The sequence below is a fragment of the Entelurus aequoreus genome, linkage group LG18 (genome assembly GCF_033978785.1).
Source record: "Entelurus aequoreus isolate RoL-2023_Sb linkage group LG18, RoL_Eaeq_v1.1, whole genome shotgun sequence".
NCBI lineage: Eukaryota > Metazoa > Chordata > Actinopteri > Syngnathiformes > Syngnathidae > Entelurus > Entelurus aequoreus.
The window spans coordinates 49,132,235-49,154,044 of NC_084748.1; the positions used below are offsets into that span (position 1 = coordinate 49,132,235).

At 32.0% G+C, this 21,810-nt stretch overlaps 1 protein-coding gene across 2 annotated transcripts in view; it reads right to left on the bottom strand.

Annotated features, from left to right (window-relative positions):
- Nucleotides 1-17,095, bottom strand: part of LOC133634229 (mast/stem cell growth factor receptor kita-like) — a 71,002-nt gene extending 53,907 nt beyond the window's left edge. For both annotated transcript variants that reach the window (XM_062027338.1, XM_062027337.1), the window contains exons 1-3: nucleotides 17,016-17,095; nucleotides 1,731-1,994; nucleotides 1,380-1,664 (exon numbers count right to left, since the gene is read on the bottom strand). In XM_062027338.1, coding sequence (XP_061883322.1) covers nucleotides 1,380-1,664; nucleotides 1,731-1,994; nucleotides 17,016-17,085 — 619 coding nt within the window. In that variant the 5' untranslated portion in view covers nucleotides 17,086-17,095. The remainder of the gene's footprint in view (nucleotides 1-1,379; nucleotides 1,665-1,730; nucleotides 1,995-17,015) is intronic.
- Between the last annotated feature and the right edge of the window lie 4,715 nt (nucleotides 17,096-21,810).

Below are 21,810 nucleotides of genomic sequence, written 5' to 3' on the forward strand. Positions count from 1 at the left end.
GTAGTAAATGAAGAAAGTAGTAAATAGGTAAGTAGTAAATGAAGAAAGTAGTAAATAGGTAAATAGTAAATTAAGAAAGTAGTAAATAGAAAAGTAGTAAATAGGTAAGTAGTAAATGAAGAAAGTAGTAAATAGAGAAGTAGTAAATGAAGAAAGTAGTAAATAGGAAAGTAGTAAATGAAGAAAGTAGTAAATAAAGAAGTGGTAAATGAAAAAAGTAGTAAATAGAGAAGTAGTAAATGAAGAAAGTACTAAATTGAGAAGTAGTAAATGAAGAAAGTAGTAAATTGACAAGTAGTAAATGAAGAAAGTAGTAAATAGAGAAGTGGTAAATGAAGAAAGTAGTAAATAGGTAAGTAGTAAATGAAGAATGTAGTAAATGAAAAATGTAGTAAATGAAGAAAGTAGTATATTGAGAAGTTGTAAATGAAGAAAGTAGTGAATAGGTAAGTAGTAAATGATAAATGTAGTAAAAAGGTAAGTAGTAAATGAAGAAAGTAGTAAATAGGTAAGTATTAAATGAATAAAGTAGTAAATACAGAAGTAGTAAATGAAGAAAGTAGTAAATAGAGAAGTAGTAAATGAAAAAAGTAGTAAATAGAGAAGTAGTAAATGAAGAAAGTAGTAAATAGAGAAGTAGTAAATGAAGAAAGTAATAAATAGGTAAGTAGTAAATGAAGAAAGTAGTAAATAGGTAAGTAGTAAATGAAAAAAGTAGTAAATAGGTAAGTAGTAAATGAAGAAAGTAGTAAATATAGAAGTAGTAAATGAAGTAAGTAGTAAATAGGTAAGTAGTAAATAGAGAAGTAGTAAATAGGTAAGTAGTGAATGAAGAAAGTAGTAAATAGGTAAGTAGTAAATAGGTAAGTAGTAAATATAGAAGTAGTAAACAGGTAAGTAGTAAATGAAGAAAGTAGTAAATAGGAAAGTAGTAAATAGAGAAGTAGTAAATAGGTAAGTAGTAAATAGGTAAGTAGTAAATGAAGTAAGTAGTAAACAGGTAAGTAGTAAATGAAGAAAGTAGTAAATATAGAAGTAGGAAATGAAGAAAGTAGTAAATATAGAAGTAGTAAATAGGTAAGTAGTAAATGAAGTAAATAGTAAATAGGTAAGTAGTAAATAGAGAAGTAGTAAATAGGTAAGTAGTAAATTAAGTAAGTAGTAAATAGGTAAGTAGTAAATAGAGAAGTAGTAAATAGAGAAGTAGTAAATAGGTAAGTAGTAAATAGGTAAGTAGTAAACAGGTAAGTAGTAAAGAGGTAAGTAGTAAATAGGTCAGTAGTAAACAGATAAGTAGTAAAGAGGTAAGTAGTAAACAGGTAAGTAGTAAACAGGTAAGAAGTAAGTAGGTAAGTAGCGGGGTGTGTTCCAGTAGTCACCTTGCCGCACGTCCAGAGTGTAGTGTCCAGAGGTCAGGTTGAGGTCACCTCTGCGCCCTACACACACGTAACATCCCTCAAAGTCCTTCTGGGCGTTGCCGACGGTAACGCCTTCCTCGCGCTGGGTCCAGTACTTCATGGCGGAGGGCAAAGGTCGCCCGTCGCAGGTGTGCAGGGCCAGCAGGGTCACATGGGGGTCAGTGACCAGGCAGGGGATGGTGCAGTTCTCTCCGGCCCTCACCAGGATGACACTGACCATGGTGCGCTGGAAGGCGTGGGCGGGGTCTGTGCACACCACACGGGGGGGGGGTCACCTGGGAGTCCGGGAACAAAGATGTCCGCCACACCCACCTTTGACGTAGACGTAGATGGAGCTGCTCTCCCGCGTGCTGTTGTTGACGCACACGTAGCGGCCCATGTGGTAGGGCTGCACGGCGGCCACCTTGACCACGGCCACGCCCCCTTCCTCCGCCTCCCCCTCCAGTCGGCGAGCTTTGTCCCGCTGCCACCTGAGCCCGGACGCGCTGGCGTTGTCATGGCAATGGAGCTCCAGCCGGCCCCGCTTGGGGACCACGATGTGGGGCCCGCCGGGGGAGATGACGGGCTTGCACCTCGCTGCCATGGCAACACACAGACGAGACACGTGGTCGCAGGATGCTCACAAGATCATTGGAAAAAAAGAAAACATTCTTGAAAATGTCAGAGAGATTCTCTACCACATGTGACATCTTTCCTCCAGCCATGAAGACAGGAAGTAATAATAATAATGTGTGTCCTTCTTCATGTTTACACTCAACTATGTCTCACTTTTTACTTCAACTATGTCTCACTTTTTACTTCAACTATGTCTCACTTTTTACTTCTTTACACTCAACTATGTCTCACTTTTTACTTCAACTATGTCTCACTTTTTACTTCAACTATGTCTCACTTTTTACTTCAACTATGTCTCACTTTTTACTTCAACTATGTCTCACTTTTTACTTCAACTATGTCTCACTTTTTACTTCAACTATGTCTCACTTTTTACTTCTTTACACTCAACTATGTCTCACTTTTTACTTCAACTATGTCTCACTTTTTACTTCTTTACACTCAACTATGTCTCACTTTTTACTTCAACTATGTCTCACTTTTTACTTCTTTACACTCAACTATGTCTCACTTTTTACTTCAACTATGTCTCACTTTTTACTTCTTTACACTCAACTATGTCTCACTTTTTACTTCTTTACACTCAACTATGTCTCACTTTTTACTTCTTTACACTCAACTATGTCTCACTTTTTACTTCTTTACACTCAACTATGTCTCACTTTTTACTTCTTTACACTCAACTATGTCTCACTTTTTACTTCAACTATGTCTCACTTTTTACTTCTTTACACTCAACTATGTCTCACTTTTTACTTCTTTACACTCAACTATGTCTCACTTTTTACTTCTTTACACTCAACTATGTCACACTTTTTACTTCTTTACACTCAACTATGTCACACTTTTTACTTCTTTACACTCAACTATGTCACACTTTTTACTTCTTTACACTCAACTATGTCACACTTTTTACTTCTTTACTCTCATAACTGTCTTTACACTCAACTATGTCTCACTTTTTACTTCTTTACACTCAACTATGTCTCACTTTTTACTTCTTTACACTCAACTATGTCTCACTTTTTACTTCTTTACACTCAACTATGTCACACTTTTTACTTCTTTACACTCAACTATGTCACACTTTTTACTTCTTTACACTCAACTATGTCTCACTTTTTACTTCTTTATACTGAACTATGTCTCACTTTTTACTTCTTTACACTCAACTATGTCTCACTTTTTACTTCTTTACACTCAACTATGTCTCACTTTTTACTTCTTTACACTCAACTATGTCTCACTTTTTACTTCTTTACACTCAACTATGTCTCACTTTTTACTTCTTTACACTCAACTATGTCTCACTTTTTACTTCTTTACACTCAACTATGTCACACTTTTTACTTCTTTACACTCAACTATGTCTCACTTTTTACTTCTTTACACTCAACTATGTCTCACTTTTTACTTCTTTACACTCAACTATGTCTCACTTTTTACTTCTTTACACTCAACTATGTCTCACTTTTTACTTCTTTACACTCAACTATGTCTCACTTTTTACTTCTTTACACTCAACTATGTCACACTTTTTACTTCTTTACTCTCATAACTGTCTTTACACTCAACTATGTCTCACTTTTTACTTCTTTACACTCAACTATGTCTCACTTTTTACTTCTTTACACTCAACTATGTCTCACTTTTTACTTCTTTACACTCAACTATGTCTCACTTTTTATTTCTTTACACTCAACTATGTCTCACTTTTTACTTCTTTACACTCAACTATGTCTCACTTTTTACTTCTTTACACTCAACTATGTCTCACTTTTTACTTCTTTACACTCAACTATGTCTCACTTTTTACTTCTTTACACTCAACTATGTCACACTTTTTACTTCTTTACTCTCATAACTGTCTTTACACTCAACTATGTCTCACTTTTTACTTCTTTACACTCAACTATGTCTCACTTTTTACTTCTTTACACTCAACTATGTCTCACTTTTTACTTCTTTACACTCAACTATGTCTCACTTTTTACTTCTTTACACTCAACTATGTCTCACTTTTTACTTCTTTACACTCAACTATGTCTCACTTTTTACTTCTTTACACTCAACTATGTCTCACTTTTTACTTCTTTACACTCAACTATGTCTCACTTTTTACTTCTTTACACTCAACTATGTCACACTTTTTACTTCTTTACTCTCATAACTGTCTTTACACTAAAATATGTCTCAAAAACAACATAAAACAACATAAAACACACACATGTAAGAACACACATTAAGGTGAGTTAACATAAAACAACATAAAACAACATAAAACACACACATGTAAGAACACACATTAAGGTGAGTTGACATAAAACAACATAAAACAACATAAAACACACACATGTAAGAACACACATTAAGGTGAGTTAACATAAAACAACATAAAACAACATAGAACAACATAAAACACACACATGTAAAAACACACATTAAGGTGAGTTGACATAAAACAACATAAAACAACATAAAACAACATAAAACACACACATGTAAAAACACACATTAAGGTGAGTTAACATAAAACAACATAAAACAACATAAAACACACACATGTAAAAACACACATTAAGGTGAGTTGACATAAAACAACATAAAACAACATAAAACAACATAAAACACACACATGTAAAAACACACATTAAGGTGAGTTAACATAAAACAACATAAAACAACATAAAACACACACATGTAAAAACACACATTAAGGTGAGTTGACATAAAACAACATAAAACAACATAAAACACACACATGTAAAAACACACATTAAGGTGAGTTAACATAAAACAACATAAAACAACATAAAACACACACATGTAAAAACACACATTAAGGTGAGTTGACATAAAACAACATAAAACACACACATGTAAGAACACACATTAAGGTGAGTTAACATAAAACAACATAAAACACACACATGTAAAAACACACATTAAGGTGAGTTAACATAAAACAACATAAAACAACATAAAACACACACATGTAAAAACACACATTAAGGTGAGTTGACATAAAACAACATAAAACACACACATGTAAGAACACACATTAAGGTGAGTTAACATAAAACAACATAAAACACACACATGTAAAAACACACATTAAGGTGAGTTGACATAAAACAACATAAAACACACACATGTAAGAACACACATTAAGGTGAGTTAACATAAAATAACATAAAACACACACATGTAAGAACACACATTAAGGTGAGTTAACATAAAACAACATAAAACAACATAAAACACACACATGTAAAAACACACATTAAGGTGAGTTGACATAAAACAACATAAAACAACATAAAACAACATAAAACACACACATGTAAAAACACACATTAAGGTGAGTTGACATAAAACAACATAAAACACACACATGTAAAAACACACATTAAGGTGAGTTGACATAAAACAACATAAAACACACACATGTAAGAACACACATTAAGGTGAGTTAACATAAAATAACATAAAACACACACATGTAAGAACACACATTAAGGTGAGTTAACATAAAACAACATAAAACACACACATGTAAGAACACACATTAAGGTGAGTTAACATAAAACAACATAAAACACACACATGTAAAAACACACATTAAGGTGAGTTGACATAAAACAACATAAAACACACACATGTAAGAACACACATTAAGGTGAGTTAACATAAAACAACATAAAACACACACATGTAAGAACACACATTAAGGTGAGTTGACATAAGACAACATAAAACAACATAAAACAACACAAACAAACACATGGAGGTAGTTGTATTAGTAATATTTGAGTATGACACATGTGTGCTGCACCAACAACAGGATCCTCATGTGACCGTTGGGCCCTGGAGGGCCAGCTCTGCACAGGGGCCCCCCGCTGGGAAAAGTCAATATCAGCCTTTTTCAGAGTGAGGGAGCGGGGTCAAATGTGTTGACCTCTACAGAAGTGTGAAATGTTGCAGGAACCATCAGCTCGGGGGAGTGAAAAATAACATTTCAAATGACTCACGATTCTTACTTGTAACGATTCTTAATCGATTAAAACAATCAAATGTCGTTGGTTTTTTTTAAGTATTATTATTATTATTATTTAAATGTGTCCTTTCCCAGCAGGCAGATGGTATTGTTGATGTAATACAGAGTTTGCTGTACAGATAAGTAAATAATAAAAGTATTGATCAGAGTTGTTTGTTTGTTTTATGGAGGAATCATAGAATTGTTTTGAATCAAGAATCAATTCTGAATAGAGTCGTTACCCCAAGAATGGAACGGACTCGTGTGGTCCCCAAAGATTCACAGCCCTAGCGTTTGTGTGTGTGACTCGTAGACATGTGACACTCCCCAGCGAATCGACTCTTTTGAACGACTCTTTTGAACGACTCTTTTGAACGACTCTTTTGAACTGAACCCGATTCCCAATCAAGAGCCGTTCGTTTGGGATCCGTTTTTTTTTTTAGAGTTAGCAATGGTCCACTCTGCACATGCGTGTCACCCGGACTACAACAGTGTTTGTTACCCATAGGGCCGGGGGCCCCTAGAGGGCCGCCAAAAGAACATGTGTTTCTCAGTTGTAATACACTTTTACACCACTTGAGGCAGTAATGACAATATCAAACTAACAGAAGAAGGCTGGAGCTGAAGTCATAGAGAAGATTAAGCGCAAGAATTATGACTAAAGTGGTGAATCTGTATTTTTATTTTCGCTTTAATTTGATTGACATGTTAATTAAGTAACATATTTATTACTAATGTTGTCTTATTGACCCTTTTTTCTGTCGACTACTCCGCCCACATTTTTCAACCCACTTCAACAAATTCCCGGTTTTCCCGAAATTCCAGGAATTCCTTAGTACCATTTCTCAATTAAAAATGTTACTACTTCAACATTTCTCGACCGATTTGAAAAATTCCAACACCAACCATTCAAATTTTTTGGCATTTTCAAAAAATTCCCCGCTTTTTCACGAAATTCCCAAATTTCCATGAAATTCCCATTGAAAAGAATGGGAAATTTTTCAAAGTTCCACAACTCCCACATTTTTAATCCGACTCAAACCATTCAAACTTCCTTTTCAGGAATTGTGTGCTCCTTTTCAACAATTATTTTAAAAATTCCCGGATTTCCAAGAATTCCCAGCCTTTAGGGACATTTTCCCCATTCAAAATGAATGATCCATTTTTCAAACTTCCACAATTACCACATTTTTCAACCGATTTAAACCGTTCTACCTTCAACACATTCCACTCATCCTGGAAATTCAAACTATCATTTTTTCACGTTCAACAAATTTCCAGGAATTCCTGTTTTTTGTAACCTTATTTCTAACCTTTTTTAGTGTGATGACTCCTTTCACATTTTTCAACCCACTTCAACCGTTCCACCGCCAAATCATTCCTCTTAATTAGGAGGGAAAAAAACAAGTTGTTTTTTGAACTGGGAAAATTTCCGGTTTTCCTGAAATTCCAGGAATTCCTTAGTACCATTTCTCAATTAAAAATGTCACTACTTCAACATTTCTTGACCGATTTGAAAAATTCCAACACCAACCATTCAGACCATTCAAATTTTTTGGCATTTTCAAAAAATTCCCGCTTTTTCCCGAAATTCCCAAATTTCCATGAAATTCCCATTGAAAATAATGGGAAATTTTTCAAAGTTCCACAACTCCCACATTTTTAATCCGACTCAAACCATTCAAACTTCCTTTTCAGGAATTGTGTGCTCCTTTTCAACAATTATTTTAAAAATTCCCGGATTTCCAAGAATTCCCAGTCTTTAGGGACATTTTCCCCATTCAAAATGAATTATCAATTTTTCAAACTTCCACAATTCCCACATTTTTCAACCGATTTAAACCGTTCTACCTTCAACACATTCCACTCATCCTGGAAATTCAAACTACCATTTTTTCACGTTCAACAAATTTCCAGGAATTCCTGTTTTTTGTAACCTTATTTCTAACCTTTTTCAGTGTGATGACTCCTTTCACATTTTTCAACCCACTTCAGCCGTTCCACCGCCAAATCATTCCTCTTAATCAGGGGAAAAAAAACAAGTTGTTTTTTGAACTGGGAAAATTTCCGGTTTTCCCGAAATTCCAGGAATTCCTTAGTACCATTTCTCAATTAAAAATGTTACTACTTCAACATTTCTTGACCGATTTGAAAAATTCCAACACCAACCATTCAGACCATTCAATTTTTTTGGCATTTTCAAAAAATTCCCGCTTTTTCCCGAAATTCCCAAATTTCCATGAAATTCCCATTGAAAAGACGGGGACATTTTTCAAAGTTCCACAACTCCCACATTTTTAATCCGACTCAAACCGTTCCAACTTCCTTTTCAGGAATTGTGTGCTCCTTTTTAACAATTATTTTTAAAAATTCCCGGAATTCCAAGAATTCCCAGCCTTTAGGGACATTTTCCCCATTCAAAATGAATTATCCATTTTTCAAACTTCCACAATTCCAATATTTTTGAACCGATTTAAATCGTTCTACCTTCAACACATTCCACTCATCCTGGAAATTCAAACTATCATTTTTTCACGTTCAACAAATTTCCAGGAATTCCTGTTTTTTGTAACCTTATTTCTAACCTTTTTCAGTGTGATGACTCCTTTCACATTTTTCAACCCACTTCAACCGTTCCACCGCCAAATCATTCCTCTTAATCAGAAAAAAAAAACAAGTTGTTTTTTCAACCGGGAAAATTTCCGGTTTTCCCGAAATTCCAGGAATTCCTTAGTACCATTTCTCAATTAAAAATGTTACTACTTCAACATTTCTTGACCGATTTGAAAAATTCCAACACCAACCATTCAGACCATTCAAATTTTTTGGCATTTTCAAAAAATTCCCGCTTTTTCCCGAAATTCCCAAATTTCCATGAAATTCCCATTGAAAAGAATGGGACATTTTTCAAAGTTCCACAACTCCCACATTTTTAATCCGACTCAAACCATTCAAACTTCCTTTTCAGGAATTGTGTGCTCCTTTTCAACAATTATTTTAAAAATTCCCGGATTTCCAAGAATTCCCAGCCTTTAGGGACATTTTCCCCATTCAAAATGAATTATCCATTTTTCAAACTTCCACAATTCCTACATTTTTCAAACTTCAAACCATTCCAGCTTCAACACATTCCACTCATCCTGGACATTCAAACAACCATTTTTCCACATTCAACAAATTTCCAGGAATTCCTGTCTTTTTCTAACATTATTTCATTTTTCAACCCACTTCAACCGTTCCACCGTCAAATCATTCCTCTTAATCAGGAAAAAAAAAACGAAGTTGTTTTTTGAACTTGGAAAATTCCCGGTTTACCCGAAATTCCACGAATTCCTTAGTACCATTTCTCAATTAAAAATGTTACTACTTCGACATTTCTCGACCGATTTGAAAAATTCCGACACCAACCATTTCAACTCATTAAGACCATTTAAATTGTTTAGGATTTTCCAAAAAAAATTCCGCTTTTCCCGAAATTTCCAAATATTCCAGGAAGTTCCCATTGAAAAGAATGGGACATTTTTCAAAGTTCTCAACTCCCACATTTTTCAACCGATTCCAACCATTCCACCATCAACACATTCCACTCATTCTGGAAATTCAAACAACCATTTTTCCACCTTCAACAAATTTCCAGGAATTCCTGTTTTTTTCCCTAATGTTATTTCCAACCTTTTTTAGTGCGATGACTCCTTTCACATTTTTCAACCAATTTCAAGTGTTCCACCGCCAAAACATTCCTCTTAGTCAGGACAAAAAAACAAGTTGGTTTAAGAACTTGAAAAATTCCCGGTTTTCCCGAAATTTCATAATACCATTTTCCAATTAAAAAACTGTTACTACTTCAACATTTCTTGACAGATTTAAACAATTCCAATACCAACCAATGCATCCATTCAGGACATTCTTTTTTTTTTTTTTAATTCCACTTTTCCCAAAATTCAAAAATTTCCCGGAAATTCCCATTGAAATGAATGGGACATTTTTCCAAGTTGCACAATTCCCACATTTTCCAACCTATTCAAACCATTCCACCTTCAACACATTCCACTCATCCTAGAAATTCAAACAACCATTTTTCCACGGTCAACAAATTTCCAGGAATTCCTATTTTTTTCTAACCTTATTTCAAACATTTTCAGTGCGATGACTCCTTTCACATTTTTCAACCCATTTCAAGCGTTCCACTGTCAAAATATTCCTCTTAATCAGTACAAAACACCAAGTTGGTTTAAGAACTTGAAAAATTTCCGGTTTTCCCGAAATTCCATGATACCATTTTTCAATTAAAAAAACTGTTACTATTTCAACATTTCTTGACCGATTTAAACAATTCCAACACCGACCAACTCATCCATTCAGGACATTCAATTTTTTTTAAATCCCACTTTTCCCAAATTTCCAGGAAGTTCCCATTGAAATGAATGGGACATTTTTCCAAGTTGCACAATTCCCACATTTTTCAACCTATTCAAACCATTCCACCTTCAACACATTCCACTCATCCTGGAAATTCAAACAACCATTTTTCCACGTTCAAAAAATTTCCAGGAATTCCTGTTTTTTTCTAACCTTATTTCCAACCTTTTTTAGTGCGATGACTCCTTTCACATTTTTCAACCCATTTCAAGCGTTCCACTGTCAAAACATTCCTCTTAATCAGGACAAAAAAACAAGTTGGTTTAAGGACTTGAAAAATTTCCGGTTTTCCCGAAATTCCATGATACCATTTTTCAATTAAAAAAACTGTTACTACTTCAACATTTCTTGACCGATTTAAACAATTCCAACACCAACCAACTCATCCATTCAGGACATTCAATTTTTTTTAAATCCCACTTTTCCCAAATTTCCAGGAAGTTCCCATTGAAATGAATGGGACATTTTTCCAAGTTGCACAATTCCCACATTTTTCAACCTATTCAAACCATTCCACCTTCAACACATTCCACTCATCCTGGAAATTCAAACAACCATTTTTCCACGTTCAAAAAATTTCCAGGAATTCCTGTTTTTTCTAACCTTATTTCCAACCTTTTTTAGTGCGATGACTCCTTTCACATTTTTCAACCCATTTCAAGCGTTCCACTGTCAAAATATTCCTCTTAATCAGGACAAAAAACCAAGTTGGTTTAAGAACTTGAAAAATTTCCGGTTTTCCCGAAATTCCATAATACCATTTTTCAATTAAAAAACTGTTACTACTTCAACATTTCTTGACAGATTTAAACAATTCCAACACCAACCATTTTAGCTCATTCAGGACATTCATTTAAAAAAAAAAAAATCCCACTTTTCACAAAATTCCCAAATTTCCAGGAAGTTCCCAATGAAATGAATGGGACATTTTTCCAAGTTGCACAATTCCCACATTTTTCAACCTATTCAAACCATTCCAACATCAACACATTCAACTCATCCTGGACATTCAAACTAACAATTTACCAACTTCCACACCAAATTCTGTTTTTCCTGGAAATTCAAACTCTTCAACATTCAAACCATTCCAACATTCAAACTATTCTTCCATTCATACTACATTCTGTCAGCATTTCACTTCAACTTCAGCATTCACACCTCATCTAACCTCATCTAACGGAGCCTATCCCCGCTCATTTAGTTAACAATAATTCCCACCAAGAGAGCAACATTTGTGCAAAGTGCAATATTCTGACCTCCATCTCATCACATGATTGACACAAGCGACACAGATACTACCAAGTATAACTAATTAAGAATAACTCATTCTAATAACATAATAAATATAACTAATTAAGAATAACTCATTACAATAACATAATAAGTATAACTAATGAAGAATAACTCATTACAATAACATAATAAATAATTAAGAAAAACTCAATACAATAACATAATAAGTATAACTAATTAAAAATAACTCATTACAATAACATAATAAATATAACTAATTAAGAATAACTCATGACAATAACATAATAAGTATAACTAATTAAGAATAACTCATTACAATAACATAATAAATATAACTAATTAAGAATAACTCATGACAATAACATAATAAGTATAACTAATTAAGAATAACTCAATACAATAACATAATAAGTATAACTAATTAAGAATAAATCATTACAATAACATAATAAGTATAACTAATTAAGAATAACTCATTACAATAACATAATAAATATAACTAATTAAGAATAACTCATGACAATAACATAATAAATATAACTAATTAAGAATAAGTCATTCCAATAACATAATAAATATAACTAATTAAGAATAACTCATTACAATAACATAATAAGTATAACTATGTAATAATAAGTCATTCCAATAACATAATAAATATAACTAATTAAGAAAAACTCAATACAATAACATAATAAGTATAACTAATTAAAAATAACTCATTACAATAACATAATAAGTATAACTAAATTAAAAATAACTCATTACAATAACATAATAAATATAACTCATTAAGAATAACTCATGACAATAACATAATAAATATAACTAATTAAGAATAAGTCATTCCAATAACATAATAAATATAACTCATTAAGAATAACTCATTACAATAACATAATAAATATAACTCATTAAGAATAACTCATGACAATAACATAATAAATGTAACTCATTAAGAATAAGTCATTACAATAACATAATAAATATAACTCATTAAGAATAAGTCATTACAATAAAATAATAAATATAACTATGTAAGAATAAGTCATTCCAATAACGAGCCACAACTGGCATGTGTGGTGACTCCATCCAGTGTCATTTGGCTGCCGTGAATAATTGATGTCTTCAAACCGACAACACACACCTGTTGCCTAGCGGGAGAAGGAGTGGCCCCGCCCCTTCCCTCCCTCCGGTGGTTATGCAAATGAGCGCTGCTGTGATCTGCACACCTGAGCTGGCAGGTTAAAGGTAAACATTCCCAGGAACGTTTGCTCAGCAACTGTCGTACTGTGTCAAAATAAAAGTGTGTTTACTTTGGATTAGTGCAGTCGGACCATTCGTTTTTTTTGATGAATCACAGTAAGTAACGTGTCTGCATCATTTAAATGAGATTTTTTTTTAAAAACAATATTTGTTTTATTGTCAGAAGGTCAAAAATGAACATTTATTCAAATCTTTAAAAACAGTTTTATTCTGAAGGCAGCTTCTCCGCCCTCATCTTACGTATACATTGATCTGCACATCAGGGGTTCTTAACCTTTTTGAAATCTTCCACTACACGGGGCCCACTCAAATATTAACACTGGATTAGTAAACCTCTTAATTTAGATTATATGAAATAATTACATCTAACCTGCTTACAGTTTACAACCTTGTCACATGATATGAACGCATGTGTTCATTATTACCCAGGCTTAGGTCAGCCTGATTAGAAAAATAAATACTAATCAAATATTCTGCAAAACAAGGGACTAGGGTTGTACGGTATACCGGTACTAGTATAGTATCGCGATACTAATTAATCATATTCGGTACTATACCGCCTCTAAAAGGTACCGGTCCCCCACCCCTCCGTCGTCTTTGCATCATGACATTGCTGGTTTTAGGAGGAGAGGAGCATGTTCGGCAGTGCACACACACAGAGTACTTACAAGCAGACACAGTGTGTAGACAGAAAAGGGAGAATGGACGCATTTTGGTGTAAAAAGTCAAGATAAAGGGGAAGTTATAACACTGAAAGGAAGAGGTGCTTTAAGACCATAATCCTGGTCTCCATGGCGACAAATAAAGTAAGTTTCTTACAAGTACCATTATCACTGGAGGATGAGGAATATCTAAACATGCTTCACTACACACCTTAGGAGGATACAATAGCTCACCGGCATCACAATGTAAACAAACGCCATGGGTGGATCTACACCTGACATCCACTGTAATGATACCAAGTACAGGAGCGTATCTAGTCGATACTATGATGATTACATCGATATTTTTAGCATCACAAAATCTTTTTTCCTTTTTTTTAAATGTATATTATGTTTATAAAGTCAGTAAATATGTCCCTGGACACATGAGGACTTTGAATACGACCAATGTATGATCCTGTAACGACTTGGTATCGGATCCATACCTAAATGTGTGGTATCATCCAAAACTAATGTCAAGTATCAAAGAAGAGAAGAATAAGTGATTATTAAGAAGTGTAGATAGAACATGTTAAAACAGAAAATAAGCAGATATTAACAGTAAATGAACAAGTAGATGAATAATCCATTTTTACAGTTTGTCCCTCATAATGTGTACAAAATAATAGGTGTATAAATGACACAATATGTTACTGCATAGACTAATTAGGAGTCTTTGTTTGTTTACTTACTACTAAAAGACAAGTTGTCTATTTTATTTAAGGACTAAATGACAATAATAAACATATGTTTCATGTACACTAACATTTTTTGCTACAATAAAGACAATAATGACATTTTTTGTGGTCCCCTCTATTTAGAAAAGTATTGAAAAGTACCAAAACACTACAAGGGACTCAATAAAAACTGATGAAAAATAAATGTACATACAACTACAGAGTGCTAAAATAAACAGATTCTAACTAAGTTAATAATAAATAATAATATATACGTTTCCTAAATAAGTATCATCAAAAAGATACAAGAAAAATTATGAAAAACAAATTGATATGTTTTACAATTATTTTATACAATTTACAAACTATGTTGTGCTGAAATAAATACATTTGAAGTAATTAATAATAAAAAGTAATTATAAAAATTAGGATATGTGTTTGTGAAATAAATCTAAGTGCAAATGCAAATACAGCTTCATTAATGTGGTCATATTTTTTGGCACTGAAGAAAACTTCTCTGAGACTTCTTCTGTTTGCCTGATGTTGTCATTACTGCCACAAGTGGTGGAAAAGTGTATTACAACTGGAGCTGAGAAACGAATATGTTTTTGGCGGCCCTTCAGGGGGCGCTGGTGGCCCTATGGTTAAGAAACACGGCTGTGCATGATTCATGCAATAATTGTTCAATTGAATAGAAATCCATTTCGTACAATTTACACAAGTCACTATGTCAAATATCTGTCATTTCAACCTCGTTTGGTCCAAGTTAAAGTTGGTTAAAGTCCCGTTTGTGGCCGAAAAGTGGCCAAGATGATTGATTTCAGGTCTGGGTTCTTGAGAATTTTGCGTCAGTCCAATCGTGATGGACGTCTCCAGCGATTACGTGGAAACTACCCCAAAAAACTTTGCCGTGCATGACGTAACTACAACATTTGGCGACTTTTCTGGCATGTTAAGGGCTCAAAAAGGCATCAAAATGTGGATATAATAATAATATTAATAACAATACAAATATTAATTTAGACGGGGCCCTGGTGGTTACGTGTGGCCCCTCATGATAAACCTCCCCAGCGATTGTTCGTGTTAATACCAGAAACTGGTGGGAGGGGCTACCTTTTACTAATTAGCGTTGTTTTCGGGTCAACCCAAAATATAAACAATTTTTCCATACCTGCAAAAAATGTTGACTATCGTGCAAGTTAAGGGCCTCAAAAAGGCATCAAAACACAAAGGAAAATAATAATAATAATAATATTGTTAATAATAATAACAACAACAATAATGAAAATAACAATGATAATTATAATATCAATAACAACAATATTAATATCAATGATACTAATTATAACAATAATAGTAATAATGATATTATCAATGGTAATAATTATAATAATAATAATAATATAACAATAATAATGATTATAATGACAATAATAATACCAATAATAATAATATCAATGATGTTAATTATAATAACAACAACAATAATATAATAATTATCGTTATTATAATATTGAGAATAATGATAATAGTATCAATGATGTTAATTATAATAACAACAATAATAACATGGTAATAATAATTATCATTATTATTAGAATAATAATAATAATCATGTCAATTATGTTAATTATAATAACAATAATAGTAATATGATAATTATTGTTATTATAATATTGACAATAATAATACTAATAATATCAATGATGTTAATTATAAAAACAACAATAATAATATGATGATAATTATTATTACTATAATGAGAATAATAATAATAATATCAATGATGTTAATTATAATAACAACAATAATAATATGATGATAATTATTATTATTATAATGAGAATAATAATAATAATATCAATGATATTAATTATAATAACAATAATGGTAATAATAATAATATCAATGGTAATAATTATAATAACAATAATAATAATATAATAATAATAATTACTATGAAAGTAATAATAATAATAATATCAATGATATAATAACAATAATAATAATAATAATAATAATAATAATAATAATAATAATAATAATAAATATAGCAAGGCCCGTCACGAAAGATCTCTTTAGTAATTTCCGTGTGAATCAGCCATCTTTTTTTTGTACTAACTCTAACATCTGTGCTAAAAATCTGTTTTTAAAAATTCATTTTCAGGACCCCAAAAGAGAACATTGTTGCTGTGCCTGACACACCTGCAACATTTGCTGACTTGTCCTGCCAGCCAAGAGCCTCCGAAAGCCATCTAAACCACAACAATAGCATTACATTTATTTTTGGAGCGTGGACTTCTATCCCCTCTGCAGCTGCTTCCATATTTTCATGGATAAATGTCCGCTGTTTGGATATCACTTTTTCATGATTCTTAAGTTAGTGGTAACAAACAGTAGGGATACAAAGTGTAGGAAGATTTTTTTAAAAAGCATGCTCTCATGATTTGGTGTGCAGTAATTGTGTGTCACGCTGCGGGGGGCAGACTTTCCACGCACCCCTCAACCCACTAACTATTATTATTCTCATCATATTCCCCTCAACCCACTAACTATTCTTATTCTCATCCTATTCATTTATGGCACTGCGTCTGCCAGTACATTTCCGAGTGAAAGAGGAAGTTCCTACCTGTGAGCGGCAGCAAGATGAGATAAGAAGAGAGAAGAATCCTCAAACACGTCACGCTGCACAGATCCATGTCGCCTCCTTCCACGATCTCACATCCTGCGCAGCAGCAACAGCAACAATAATAAGGCGCGTGGAGAGCAGGTCCACTAAGAGGAGGCAGCGGCTGCGGCTCTTAAAGGGACAGTACAACTCCTTACTCTCTCTCTCTCTCTCTCGCTCTCTCTCTCTCCTCACACATTACAGGAAGTGCACGTGACAACCGTGACGCATTAATGAGACAATTTATGCTTTTATTTTGATGAGGACCGCTGGCCACTTCATTAGGTACGCCAGTGTAAACACAGGGAGCATCTTGTTTAAAGGTTGTAATGACAGAATGCGACAACATTCGTATTACCAGGCCTGGTAATTACCTGTGATTAATCATGACTAATCCAAATGCTGAACTGTGATTAACGATGATTAATCTGCATTCGAAATCCTGATTAATCATGATCAATCCACTTAAAAAAAAAAAAAAGTGATTAATCATCATTAATCCTTATTCAAAATTGTGATTTACCATGATTGATCCAAATTTTAAATTGTGATTAACCGTGATTAATCCTTATTCAACATTGTAAATTAACCATGATTAATCCTTATTCAAAATTGTGATTAACCGTGATTAATCCCTATTCAAAATTGTGATTAACCGTGATTAATCCTTATTCAACATTGTGATTAACCGTGATTAATCCTTATTCAAAATTGTGATTAACCGTGATTAATCCCTATTCAAAATTGTGATTAACCGTGATTAATCCTTATTCAAAATTGTGATTAACCGTGATTAATCCTTATTCAAAATTGTGATTAACCGTGATTAATCCCTATTCAAAATTGTGATTAACCGTGATTAATCCTTATTCAAAATTGTGATTAACCATGAGTAATCCTTATTCAAAATTGTGATTAACCGTGATTAATCCCTATTCAAAATTGTGATTAACCGTGATTAATCCTTATTCAAAATTGTGATTAACCGTGATTAATCCTTATTCAAAATTGTGATTAACCGTGATTAATCCCTATTCAAAATTGTGATTAACCGTGATTAATCCTTATTCAAAATTGTGATTAACCATGAGTAATCCTTATTCAAAATTGTGATTAACCGTGATTAATCCTTATTCAAAATTGTGATTAACCGTGATTAATCCTTATTCAAAATTGTGATTAACCGTGATTAATCCTTATTCAAAATTGTGATTAACCGTGATTAATGCTTATTCAAAATTGTGATTAGCCGTGATTAATCCCTATTCAAAATTGTGATTAACCGTGATTAATCCTTATTCAACATTGTGATTAACCGTGATTAATCCTTATTCAAAATTGTGATTAACCGTGTTTAATCCTTATTCAACATTGTGATTAACTGTGATTAATCCTTATTCAAAATTGTGATTAACCATCATTAATCCTTATTCAAAATTGTGATTAACCGTGATTAATCCTTATTCAAAATTGTGATTAACCGTGATTAATCCCTATTCAAAATTGTGATTAACCGTGATTAATCCTTATTCAAAATTGTGATTAACCATTAATAATCCTTATTCAAAATTGTGATTAACAGTGATTAATCCTTATTCAAAATTGTGATTAACCATGATTGATCCAAATTCTAAACTGTGACTAATGATAATTAATCTGCATTCAAAATCCTGATTAATCATGATCAATCCACTTTTAAAACCTTTAATTAATCATGATTAATCCTTATTCAAAATTGTGATTAACCGTGATTAATCCCTATTCAAAATTATGACTAACCCTGATTGATCCAAATTCTAAATTGTGATTAATAATGGTTAATCTCTATTCGAAATCCTGATTAATCATGATCAAACCACTTAAAAAAATTGTGATTAATCATGATCAATCGTTATTCAAAATTGTGCTTAATCATGATTAATCCCTATTCAAAATTGTGATTAACCATGATTGATTCAAATTTAAAATTGTGATTAATGATGACAAATGTACATTCGAAATCCTGATTAATCATGATCAATCCACTTAAAAAAATTGTGATTAATGATGATTAATCCTTATTCAAAATTGTGATTAACCATGATTAATCCTTATTCAAAATTGTGATTAACCATGATTAATCCCTATTTAAAATTGTGATTAACCATGATTGATCCAAATTGTAAATTGTGATTAACCATGATTAATCCCTATTTAAAATTGTGATTAACCATGATTAATCCCTATTTAAAATTGTGATTAACCATGATTGATCCCAATTCTAAACTGTGAATCCACTTTTTAAAAATTTAATTAATCATGATTAATGCTTATTCAAAATTGTGATTAATCGTGATTAATCCCTATTCAAAATTATGATTTACCATGATTGATCCAAATTCTAAATTGTGATTAATGATGATTAATCTCTATTCGAAATCCTGATTAATCATGATCAATCCACTTTTAAAAAATTGTGATTAATCATGATCAATCCTTATTCAAAATTGTGCTTAACCATGATTAATCCTTATTCAAAATTGTGATTAACCATGATTGATCCAAATTTAAAATTGTGATTAATGATGACAAATCTACATTCGAAATCCTGATTAATCATGATCAATCCACTTAAAAAAATTGTGATTAATGACGATTAATCCTTATTCAAAATTGTGATTAACCATGATTAATCCTTACTCCAAATTGTGATTAACCATGATTGATCCAAATTTTAAATTGTGATTAATGATGATTAATCTCTATTTGAAATCCTGATTAATCATGATCAAACCATTTTTTAAAAATTGTGATTAATCATGATCAATTCTTATTCAAAATTGTGCTTAATCATGATTAAACCCTATTCAAAATTGTGATTAACCATGATTGATTCAAATTTAAAATGGTGATTAATGATGACAAATCTACATTCGAAATCCTGATTAATCATTATCAATCCACTTTAAAAAAATGTGATTGATGATGATTAATCCTTATTCAAAATTGTGATTAACCATGATTAATCCCTATTTAAAATTGTGATTAACCATGATCGATCCAAATTGTAAATTGTGATTAACCATGATTAATCCCTATTCAAAATTGTGATTAACCATGATTGATCCCAATTCTAAATTGTGATTAATGACGATTAATCTGCATTCGAAATTCTGATTAATCATGATCAATCCACTTTTAAAAAATGTAATTAATCATGATTAATCCTAGTTCAAAATTGTGATTAACCGTGATTAATCCCTATTCAAAATTATGATTAACCATGATTGATCCAAATTCTAAATTGTGATTAATGAGTATTAATCTCTATTCGAAATCCTGATTAATCATGATCAAACCACTTTAAAGAAATTGTGATTAATCATGATCAATCCTTATTCAAAATTGTGCTTAATCATGATTAACCCCAATTCAAAATTGTGATTAACCCTGATTGATTCAAATTTAAAATTGTGATTAAGGATGACAAATCTACATTCGAAATCCTGATTAATCATGATCAATCCACTTAAAAAAATTGTGATTAATGATGATTAATCCTGATTCAAAATTGTGATTAACCATGATTAATCCTTATTCAAAATTGTGATTAACCATGATTAATCCCTATTTAAAATTGTGATTAACCATGATTGATCCAAATTGTAAATTGTGATTAACCATGATTAATCCCTATTTAAAATTGTGATTAACCATGATTGATCCCAATTCTAAACTGTGATTAATAATGATTAATTTGCATTAGAAATCCTGATTAATCATGATCAATCCACTTTTAAAAAATGTAATTAGTCATGATTAATCCTTATTCAAAATTGTGATTAACTGTGATTAATCCCTATTCAAAATTATGATTAACCATGATTGATCCAAATTCTAAATTATGATTAATGATGACAAATCTACATTCGAAATCCTGATTAATCATGATCAATCCACTTTAAAAAATTTGATTAATCATGATTAATCCTTATTCAAAATTGTGATTAACCATCATTAATCCCTATTTAAAATTGTGATTAACCATGATTGATCCCAATTCTAAATTGTGATTAATGATGATTAATCCCTATTTAAAATTGTAATTAACCATGATTGATCCAAATTCTAAACTGTGATTAATAATGATTAATCTGCATTCAAAATCCTGATTAAACATGATCAATCCACTTTAAAAAAAACTATTTTTTTACATCATGAAAGCCTACTAGACATGAAATAACAACATTTAACCACTTGCAGTCTCTTTTAATCTAACATAGTAATGCTGCCTGAGGCTGAGCCAATCAGTGGCCACCATACTGAACAGCACACTCTGATTGGTTCGGTCTCCCCTAGTGGCCAACACTATTGTGCTATTGCTTTTTTACCATTTTATTTCACCACGTTATGCTGGAAAATGCTTCGTTTTGGAACAAAACAATTGTAGAATACACTTGTAAAGACATCTGCGATATTTGATATTTTGTACGTGATAGGTATTATCAACCACTTAGTCACCCGTCTACGGAAAATAGAACAAATATGTCGGACGCATGGATGGCAGAAGCTAAAATCTAAGAAAGATTGTAAGATTATGTATTGACGATGTATATGAAATCAGGCTAAGGAAACATATTTTTCTATATTTACAAACATGCTTATTTTGAGTAATATGTACTAAAATATCTGTCTATATTTATTAAAAATATACATATGTTTTAATATATATATATATATATATTTATACATATATATATTTTAGTATATATATATA